This window comes from Sapajus apella, unplaced genomic scaffold (assembly GCF_009761245.1).
Source record: "Sapajus apella isolate SASKATOON/1434 unplaced genomic scaffold, GSC_monkey_1.0 scaffold39, whole genome shotgun sequence".
Lineage (NCBI taxonomy): Eukaryota > Metazoa > Chordata > Mammalia > Primates > Cebidae > Sapajus > Sapajus apella.
The window spans coordinates 18,802,196-18,813,532 of NW_022436979.1; the positions used below are offsets into that span (position 1 = coordinate 18,802,196).

The 11,337-nt window shown below is 37.0% G+C and overlaps 2 protein-coding genes across 9 annotated transcripts in view; one reads left to right on the forward strand and one right to left on the reverse strand.

The window, feature by feature from the left end:
- The window catches only part of CUNH4orf47 (chromosome unknown C4orf47 homolog), a 19,454-nt gene extending 10,754 nt beyond the window's left edge, over positions 1-8,700 (forward strand). For all 3 annotated transcript variants that reach the window (XM_032298800.1, XM_032298799.1, XM_032298801.1), the window contains exons 6-8: positions 3,166-3,345; positions 6,294-6,460; positions 8,462-8,700. In XM_032298800.1, the coding sequence (XP_032154691.1) occupies positions 3,166-3,345; positions 6,294-6,460; positions 8,462-8,510 (396 nt within the window). In that variant the 3' untranslated portion in view covers positions 8,511-8,700. The remainder of the gene's footprint in view (positions 1-3,165; positions 3,346-6,293; positions 6,461-8,461) is intronic.
- The window catches only part of CCDC110 (coiled-coil domain containing 110), a 24,962-nt gene continuing 20,144 nt past the window's right edge, over positions 6,520-11,337 (reverse strand). For all 6 annotated transcript variants that reach the window (XM_032298787.1, XM_032298790.1, XM_032298792.1 and 3 more), the window contains one exon: positions 6,520-6,859. In XM_032298787.1, coding sequence (XP_032154678.1) covers positions 6,800-6,859 — 60 coding nt within the window. In that variant the 3' untranslated portion in view covers positions 6,520-6,799. The remainder of the gene's footprint in view (positions 6,860-11,337) is intronic.

Consider the following 11,337-nt stretch of genomic DNA (forward strand, 5'->3'; position numbering starts at 1 on the left):
AAAAAAAAAAAAAAATTGGGCAGAAACCTTGGTTCTTATAAAATAGTGTGTGAACTACTTTTCATCCATAGGAATAATAATGCATACATACTACATAACTATGTACAGTGGAATTTTACAGTGGCTCAGTAATTAATCTTTTACCCTATATTTATTGGGTATAAGATAGTTTTCTCTCTTAACAGGAAAAACTTTTTTATTCTCATTTTTAGAACTTATGCATGGCCGGGCGCGGTGGCTCAAGCCTGTAATCCCAGCACTTTGGGAGGCCACGGCGGGTGGATCACGAGGTCAAGAGATCGAGACCATCCTGGTCAACATGGTGAAACCCCGTCTCTACTAAAAATACAAAAAATTAGCTGGGCATGGTGGTGCGTGCCTGTAATCCCAGCTACTCAGGAGGCTGAGGCAGGAGAATTGCCTGAACCCAGGAGGCGGAGGTTGCGGTGAGCCGAGATGCGCCATTTGCATCCAGGCTTGGGAAACATGAGGGAACCTCCTTTTCAAAAAAAAAAAAAGAAAAAAAAAAAAGAATTTATGCATAAGTCAGAAATTTTATGGTCCTAGATTTGCTAATATTCTAAAAGTAATTTTCAAAATGTATCTTTTAGTATTTTTAAGAGGTTGCTCCACTGTCTTCCTGCTTGAATTGTTTCTGATGAGAAACGTGTTGTCTTGCTCATGCTTGTTCTTCTGTATGTAATGTGACTTTGTGTTGTTCCTTTCATCCTTCTTATGCTTGGGGTTTTTTGAGCTTCTTGGATCTATGGGTTTATAGTTTTTCAAATCAAATTTGGAATATTTACACTATTATTTCTTCAGATATTTTTTATCTCTCTGTCTTTCTCTTCCCCTTCAGAGATTACAGTTACATGTGTATTAGGTCTCCTGAAATTGTGCCACAATTTACCAGTGCTCTATTAACTTTAAAAAATGTCCTCTTTTCCTTCTCTGTATTTTATTTTGCATAATTTTTATTGATGCATCTTCAAAGTCACTATTTTTCTGTAACTTTCAATCTGCTGTTAATGTCAACCAGTATATTTTTAATCTCATACATTATGGTTTTGCTCTCTAGAAGTTTGAGTATTTTTAACATCTTACATGTCTCTACTTAATTTTTTGAGCAAATAGAATATGGTTACTGTCTTAATGCCCTTTTCTGTTAATGCTAACATCTATATTAGTTCTTGGTTAATTTTAAGTAATTGGTTTTTCTTCTCAGTATGGGGGTCATATTTTGCTACTTTGAATTACTGGCAATTGTTTACTGGATGTCAAATACTGAGAATTTTACTTTGCTGAGTGCTGTATGTTTTTGTATTCTTATAAATATTCTTGGGCTTTGTTCTGGAATGCTGTCAGATTACTTAGCAATGGTTTTTATTTTTTCAGGTCTTGCATTTAAGATTTGTTAGGTGTGATAGGAGCTATGATCAGTCTAGGGCTAATTATTCCCCACTGTTGAGGCAAGACTTTTTAGACACTCCATCCAATGCCCTATGAATTAAGAAGTTTTCTTGCACAGCTGATGGCAACCAGCACAATTCCCAGTTCTGTGTGAGAGCCAGACACCGTTGCCTCACATTCTTTCAGGTGGTTCTTTTTGACTTTGAATAGCTTCTCACAGATCTGCTGATCAGTACTCAACTGAACATTCCAGGGCAGGGCTTGGTAAAACAAATACAGTATTCTTCTGGTAAAAGGTGACCACGCTCTAGCAAAAAGTGATCCTAAAACAGTACATTATAATCACATGCATGAGAATCACTGAGGGTGACTGTTAAAACTGCCGATGAATGGGCCATACAGCAGACCAATGCCATCAGAAATCTTTGAGGGAAGGGCTTGGTGATTTGTAATTTGAATAACTTATCAAATGATTCCCATGACACTTAAATTTTGTGGAACACTGCCCCAAAAGATCAATAGAATAAATTTTGAGTACCACTGTTGTGATATGGAAGGGTGGAGAGCAGATCACCAAGAATGGATGAATGTCCTACCAGGAAAGAGGATAAGCAAGGGCAAGAGAAAAATCCAAAAACAGGGAAGGATTCGAAAGTGCCACAGTGGGGTTCCTAGTAGCAAGAGTTAGTCTTCTCCCAAATAACTATCTGTTGTAGATTTCATTGATCAAGTGTTTTCAGTGCAGTTTGTTGGATTATTTACCAGATTTTATATTTGCAAAGAGTGAAAATGTATCAATATTCACTGTATGGTTGTCTTTTTGAATCTGTATTTCATAATGTGATTTTTTGCTACTTTATTAATAGACAGTGATCTTTATACTTAGTATTTCTGATAGAAATGATTACAACATAGGAAAAAAGTGGCTACTGTTTTGCTTTGAATACTAGATAGCAAAAAATATTATGAAAATGTTATATACATATATATCTATACATATATAAATATGTATAAATATACATATATATGCATATTTATATGTATATACATATATAGCTATGTATACATATGTACACATGTATACATATATACATATATATGATATATGTATAATCTCATATATACATATAAAATATTTTTAGAAATTATAAAAATGTTATATATACACATATAAAATCATATAATCTCATATATTATATTAAGGGGGAATAATAATGTCCTCATTTACATTAAGGGGGAATAATAATATCCTCATTTACATTAATGGGGGAATAATAATGTCCTCATTTACATTAATAGGGGAATAATGTCCTCATTTGCATTAAGGGGGGAATAATGTCCTCATTTACATTAAGGGGGAATAATAATATCCTCATTTACAGTTGAAGATGATATGACACTAAAAGATAACTTTCCCAGAGTCTCTGTGAAATGCTATGAAGCAGGAAGGGCTTGAACTAGACAAGTCTTTTTATCTGCATCATACTGCCCAGGTAGTTCATATAGATTTGTTCAGGCGATAAGGTCTCAGTACTACACATAAATTTGTATCCAAAATGAATAATCATAGTTCTGCTTGTCTGTAAGTAGACATGTCTTTTGTATCATAAAAATAGAACTTAGCAAATTAATGTTTTTAAAAAGTGCACCTAGCCATATGTATTTAAGAATCATGTTTATATTAAAATGTAAAAGATTTAATTCTCGGTTAGTTTCAATTTGTGTAATTTATGCTATGCAATTTCAAATTTACAGAAAGCGAATGAAGAACACCATCGTTTACTTAAAGGAGCACCGTTTAAGTTAAATCTTCACCCAAGGGACTATTTTGATGCTAACCCTTATTTTTCTGAGGAACCTTTACCACCAATTAAAAGAGAAGAGAAGAAAGAAGCAATTTCAAACACTTTTAAACCTTCTTCTCCTGGTAAAAAGGTAAGTTAACAGTTTTAGGATGAAAAAATTAGGCATTATAAAGAAATTATAAAAAATTAAGCATCTGTCTCTTACTGCCAAATGATTTTTTCCCATGGATATAATAAACTTTTGTTTTTATTGATACCGAGAATCATGACACCCATTTTTACAAAATTGCATGAAATCACCAAGTATGAATATAGTGTAGGGGATAATGAAGTTCTTGTCATGAGGTAATTATTAGTCTCTTCAAATGTATTTGAATTTATACTGATTTTCTTCTTTTTTGAGTGAGACTCCGCCTCACTCTGTCACCCAGGCTGAAGTGCAGTGGCATGATCTAGGCTCACTGCAGCCTCCGCCTCTGGAGTTCCAGCGTTTCCTATATCAGCCTCCAGAGTAGCTGGGGTTACAGGTTGGAGTTACCATGCTGGTGAATTCATAATGAAGTTTTGAAGTGCTTCTCTACACCCTAGGTCTAGTTTTTCTTAAAACCATAAAAAGCCAAACCATCCTTTAGTTTTTGAAATGGTAATTAAAATTAACTATCTCCTTACTACAGAAGTTAACAAGTGATAAAAATTAAAATGCTTCAGCAGTTTATAAACCTTAGTCTATACTTTTTTTTCTGTAAACTGCCTGTTCATTTTTCTTGAAGACTTTGTATTTTGAAGTTTATGTTTTTAATACTGTAAGATGTCTTGTAAGATGTCTTCATATATTAAGGGTACTACTTTTGTTATTTGTGTTAAAATAATTTTTAAAATCTATTGGATCTTTGGTTATGGTGTTTTGTGCTATTCAGGAATTTAATAAGTTGATGTAGTCAGATTTATCAGTCCATTGTTGGTAAGGTTTGTGTCATTTTCAGAATGGCCCTCTTTACCACCAATATTAGAATAATGTGTCTCCTTAATTTCTTCTATTAGTCCTATCCTTTTGCGTTTAAATATTTATCTAAAATACATTTTGATGTAAAGAGTGAGGTAAGAATCCAGCTTTTGTTTAGTTTGGGGGTATGAGGACACTTTGGGAAAAGGGTGGAAATGTTCTGTATCTGAATTGTGATAGTCATTTCAAGGGTGTAGACATCCGTCAAAACTCATAGCATTGTACACTTTAAATGGAGTATAGTTTATTGTAGGTTAATTAGACTTTAATAAAACTGATTTTTTAAAAATCAAGCTGTTCCTAATATGACTGATGGAATAATTCATTTTTAACACCATTACTTTGAAATGCTGTTTTTATCAAACCCCAAATTCTTATTTTTGAAGGTATGTTTCTGAGTTTTCATTTCATTTGACTATTTCTGCCCCAAAAAAACTTTTAATTTCTATTATGTTGAATAGTGAGTGGTCTAGTCTCTTCTTCTTCTTTAAATTATGCTGGCTGGGCACGGTGGCTCACGCTTGTAATCCCAGCACTTTGGGAGTCCGAGGTGGGCGGATCATGAGGTCAGGAGTTCGAGATCAGCCTGCCCAACATGGTGAAACCCCATCTCTACTAAAAATATAAAAAATTAGCCGGGCGTGGTGGCAGGTGCCTGTAATCCCAGCTACTCCAAAGGCTGAGGCAGGAAAATCACTTGAACCTGGGAGGCAGAGGTTGCAGTGAGCCATAATCACGCCACTGCACTCTAGCCTGGGCAGCAGAGTGAGACTCTGTCTCAAAAAAAAAAAAAAGTTATGCTGGTTATTCTGCTGTATTCTCAGAACTTCAGAATTATTTTCTAAAGTTCCAAAAAGAAAAAGACCTTTGATATTTTGTTATAAAATTTACTCTTTATATTTTTGGATATATTAACATTTATTTTACAATAATTTTTTATTGTACTTTAGATTCTGGGGTACATGTGCAGGTCATGCAGGATTGTTGCATAGTGACGTCTGTTTTGTGTAGGTTTTCTATCTCTTTTTGGTCGATGTTGATTATTTATATTTTCTTAGACAATCAGTCATTTTATTCAGGTTTTTGAATTTATTCACATAGAAGTTTACAGAAATATTATTTTATATTTTTGACATTTAATATAGGTATAGACTTTCCTCACTTATTTTGCATTCTGGATTCTATTACAGATTTAGCTATTAATCTACTTTTTAAAGCATCACTTGGATTTATTTAATCTGTGTTTTTTCTATTTTTAATTCATTTTGCTTTTATACTTTTAATTTATTTAAGCTTTCTTAAGTTTTCTTATTATTGTGATCTTTAATCCGTGTGTTTTCTGTTGGGAAAACCTGACAACTTATAATTGTATCTTTCAAATGAATTAAATCTTCATGTATATTTGGCATAGATACTATAAGGAAAGGGTGCCTAATTAAATCAGTTATGATTCTATACAATTCTTCTGGTGACTATGTAGAATATTAAGTTTAAAATTCTGTCAAATCAGTTTAAGAAGTCAAAGCAAATATTTCTGTCTTGTGTATAGGTTAAAACATGTTTTGATTGACTTCTCTTGGTCTACTACAAGAACAGTAAAGTCCATCTCATCTGCCTCTCACTTTCTATTTCCATATGCTATTGCTTATTGCTTTTTTTTAAAGTATCTTCTCCATCACTGACTGCATTTAGTAAACTCATGTTGTGCCATCCTCCTTGTTCCCCATTCTCTATCAAAATACATCTGACCTAGGTTTTCCCTTACTGAATAGACTCACTTGCTAACTAAGTGATACCCTGGTCTGATAAACGCTAAAATATTAATGCTTGGCAATAGTTTAGACTGTTACCTTACTACAAACACTGTCATTTTTATAGAGAGCTTTTGGATTATGATGTTTTGACCCTATAAAGTTGGTGATAGGGAGACCTTTTGGTGGTATTTGAATTGAACAGTATCATTTCCTTTAAAACCAACTCCACAGGCTACCAAAATATATGTGAGCTTCTTCACAAGCTAATTTCGTAGAGGCATTTTACAAAATCACATGAAGTTGTCTCATATTTCTTTGCAGCCTGGTGGAATGAAGGCAGGGACGTTTGATCCTTACCCATCACATTCTGCCGACCCTTATGTGACTAAATTGGAAAAGATCTCTGGCAAAGACAATAAGATTTTCCACCCACCAAATGGACCAAAGAGCAGACCAGTTGAAAGTATAATGACTTTGAATGTCAGAAGGTAGGAATATCTCACACTTAGCTTATAAGCCAACAAAGAACTGTTTCCAACTTTTATCCCTTTTCAAAATAGTGTCTTTTATTTATACATGCTTTTTAAAATGACAAGTTTGGGTGACTTTAGACATCTCAGCTCCTTCCATGTGCAGGCACCTGCCCTCCCTGGTAGAAGTTCTCTCTCATCTTCGGAAATTCTCAGCTGAAAAAGCCTAACTTATCTGCACCAAACCATTCTGTGCATAATTTTTAAAGCAAATCTGTAGCGCCTTAGTGTGAGTCATTTGAGACTAGTTCAGTTAGCAGTACATGTGAACATTGGCTATTTCTCAAAGGGAGTTTCTTAGCAGTTGTGAGGAATCCTAATGATGCCTGAGAGTTCTGTCTTTAACGTTGAGATAACCTGTGAAAATAGGAAATATTCTGGTTAATTAAAAATGCCAACATAACTATAATGCTTTGAGGAAAAGTATATTATCAAAGTATCTTAAAACTTAAATTTTATCCAGGCTTTGTACACTCTCAAAACTGAAAAAGTTCTTTGGAGCAAAAACAGTCAGTTATTCTGTGTCTAAAGGACACTAAATTTACATTCTTTTACAAAAATGGTAGTACATCTTTATCCCTTGGGATAGTAATTATAATACTAACATTATTATTTCACGCACAAAAAACTGCCCTTCACTACAAAGGTGTATTTCTCATTACAGGCATGAGCTACTGTGCCTGGCCGGAAATGTATTTTGAATGGCGGCTTAACCTATATGGGTTTTATTATATAATATGCTAATATAGATGATGACAATGACTGATTTTTGCCTATTTTATCTACTCTTTGTAGCACTTTGGCGACAATTTTGTGGAATAAGTAATTGATTTTGGCTTAGCAAAATTCACATTTTATGAATTAACAAAAACTGATCTGTGTCACTGAGCCAGGATTCCCCTAGATGTTAGGGTAAATGTATGTAATTTAAACTGTTGTCGACAGGAATATTATCATCTGTGAGCTAGTTGATAGAGTATTGGACTTCGAAACAGGAAGATATGGAGCTTTTCTTGATCTTTTTAACCTTTCACCGCTGGCAAGCCACCTATCACTACCCTGCCCAACTTCATCTAATAAACAGATGGTAAAATTGGAATTTTTCTCACCACACCCACCCTCTGATAGATGGAACTTTGTGTGTGAGGAGGAAAGGGGACAGTATTTCAGGTTTTCTCTGTGTTGTTTTCTATCCAGAGAATAAACCTGAGAAAGTTCTAGGATGCTGTCGCATACATGTTTGGAGGGAGAAAGAGAAGAATAAGTGATTGTTCTTTTGAAAAATCAGAAGTTTTCTTCTGTTTAGTAATTTTGAATTTATTGGCATGTCTTTCTTTTTATAGTACGTTATCAAAACATTATCCTAAATCAAGTTCTAGCTTCTTTTACCCTAATTTTAAAACTCGTGAACCTTTGGACAGTAGTTTTAAAGTTGATTCTGTAGTTGTTTTCCTTCTTAAATTATATCTTCTAAGTATATATGGCTTTAATGAAGTATTTTAAGTTGAGAAAATTTTGGTTTTGGATTGCTAATATGTTACAAAGAGCATTAAATTTTTTAATGAAAAAAGTTTTTATAAGAATGGACAGATACGCTGGGCATGGTGGCTCACGTGTGTAATCTCAGCACTTTGGAAGGCCAAGGCAGGCAGATTGCTTGAGCCCAGAATTTTAAGACCAGCCTAGGCAACATGGCAAAACTCTGTCTCTACAAAAAATATAAAAATTAGCCAGGCATGGTGGTGCATGCCTGTAGACCCAACTACTTGGGCGGCAGAGGCAGGAGGATTGCTTAAAAGCCTAGGAGGTTGAGGTTGCTGTGCGCTGTGATTGCCCCACTGCACTGCAGCCTGGGTGACAGAGCGAGACCTTGTCTTAAAAAAAAAAAAAAGAATGAAGAACGTACAGGTATTTGACCTGCACCTATAAAATTAATGTGTGTTTATTTTCCAATTTTAGGGCACTTAATTCAAAGAACTACAAGACTGCTTCAGTACCATCCTATTAGCAACTGGGAGACAAGTAGCTTTCTAGATCTTAACTACCAGTAATTCATTATCAAGAGCTAATTACTTGAAAAAAATATAATGTTATGGAGCAGATAGCTCAAGCATTTAAAAGAAATGTAAGCCTGCAACTCTAATTATCAATCTTCCATATTTTAATACTACTAATTAATAAATAGTATTTGCTACTAACACGTGGTTGCTGATTTATGTTTTTACATCTATGTTTCTGAGCAGAATATGTCTACACATTTTATAAACTCCTAAAGTGCAATCTGTCATTTGGTTTTACTTCTTTTTTTTTTTTTTTAACATTTAGAGACGGAGTTTCGCTGTTGTTACCCAGGCTGGAGTGCAATGGCGCGATCTCGGCTCACCGCAACCTCCGCCTCCTGGGTTCAGGCAATTCTCCTGCCTCAGCCTCCTGAGTAGCTGGGACGACAGGCACGCGCCACCATGCCCAGCTGATTTTTTGTATTTTTAGTAGAGACGGGGTTTCACCATGTTGACCAGGATGGTCTCGATCTCTTGACCTCGTGATCCACCCGCCTTGGCCTCCCAAAGTGCTGGGATTACAGGCTTGAGCCACCGCGCCCGGCCTTATTAGTTCTATCTTATAGTAGAACAAATTAATGTAAGATTCTTTCATTATCTGTCATCTGTATTACCTACCTGGAAGAATTATCATGAACACCAAATTAAAAATATTTCATAAGCTGTAAAATAAACAAATGAATAAAAAATATATATCAGTCTATCAAGGCTGGGTACGGCGGCCCATGCCTGTAATCCCAGCACTTCGGGAAGCCAACGCAGGAGGATCGCCACAACCCAGGAGTGTGAGGCCAGGCTGGGCAACACGGTGAGACCCTGTCTCTAAAATAAACAAACAAACAGAAACAACAAAACACTAGAATCATTATCCATCAAATAATTTGTTGTAAATAAGTTGTAATTTGTTAATTTCAGTTTTCGTCAATTATAACTGAATTTTCCCTGGTGGTCTTTCATTACAATGCCAAAAGTAAGTTAGTAGCTAACTCATTAGTAGCGTTATATAACACGGATACAATGCAACATGCCAGATTCCATTCCATGTGCATTCCATATTAATATGTTTTTAATTATTAATCACTTAATCTACATCTAACAACGAAATGGTGTTCGAGAAAGATGAATTTGTCCAAGGTAGTACAACCAGCAGTGGCAAAGCCACACTATCTTGCTTTTTCTTTTTTTTTTCCCCCCAAGAGATAGGGTCTTGCTCTTTTGCTCAGGCTGGAGTGCAGGGGGTGTGATCACGACTCACTGCAGCCTCGACCTCCCAGGCTCAAGCAATCCTCCTGCCACAGCCTCCTGAGTAGCTGGGACCATAGGCATATGCCAACACGCCTGGCTAATTTTTCAGATTTTTTTGTGGAGATAAGGTCTCCTTACGCTGCCCACGCTCATCTCCAACTCGTAGGCTCAAACAATCCTCCCACCTCAGCCTTCTGGCTGCTTTTTTTTTTTTCTTTTTGAGACAGAGTTTTGCTCCTGTTGCCCAGGCTGGAGTGCAATTGTGCTATCTCGGCCTACTGCAACCTCCGCCTCCTGGGTTCAAGTGATTCTCCTGCCTCAGCCTCGCGAGTAGCTGGGATTACAGGCACCCGCCACCATGCCCGGCTAATTTTGTATTTTGAGTAGGGACGGGGTTTCACCATGTTGGTCAGGCTGGTCTGCATTATTCACTCTATAGCCTTTACCAAAATTAGAGAGCGGGTTAAGGTGGAGGTTACTTACTTGTAGGAAATCAACTATAGAACACACGTCGGTTTACAAGAAAAAAGACTGAGAAGACCTGTTTCCAGGTTATCCCTCCTCACACTTACCAGGGGGACAGGCTATAACCCTGTGGGAGACAGCTAGAAAAAAACGTATTATCCTCCCTCCCCCCAGCATAGGTATTTCCAAAAATCTTCATTAAGCAATTTGACACCATTACACAACTATTAGGCAGTGACCTAAAATGGCCGGACGTGGGGGCCCACGTCTGTAATCCCAGCACTTTGGGAGGCCAAGGTGAGAGGATCACTTAAGGTCAGGAGTTCGAGATCAGCCTGACCAACATAGTGAAATCTCATCTCTACTAAAAATACCAAAATTAGCTGGGCGTGGTAGCATGCACCTGTAGTCCCAGCTACTCGAGAGGCTGAGGCAGGAGAATCACTTGAACCCGGGAGGTGTGGAGGTTGCAGTGAGCTGAGATCGTGCCACTGCACTCCAGCCTGGGCAACAGAGAGAGACTCTGTCTCAAAAAATAAATAAAAATTTTAAAAAGTGACGTAAAATGTCATCTTGTCTAAACTTTGCTGTTGTTGTTAAGAGATGGGGTCTCATTTTGTCACCCAGGCTGGAGTGCAGTGGCACAATTATAGCTCACTGCAGCCTCAAACTCCTGGTGTCAAGTGATCCTCCCACCTCGGCCTCCGGAGTAGCTGCTGCTACAAGTATGTGCCACCCCACCCAGCGCATTTTGTCTAAACTTCTTGAACTTAAAACTCTTCACGGCCGGGCGCGGTGGCTCAAGCCTGTAATCCCAGCACTTTGGGAGGCCGAGGCGGGTGGATCACGAGGTCAGGAGATCGAGACCATCCTGGTCAACATGGTGAAACCCCGTCTCTACTAAAAATACAAAAAAAAATTAGCTGGGCATGGTGGTGCGTGCCTGTAATCCCAGCTACTCAGGAGGCTGAGGCAGGAAAATTGCCTGAACCCAGGAGGTGGAGGTTGCGGTGAGCCGAGATGCGCCATTGCACTCCAGCCTGGGTAACATGAGTGAAACTCCGT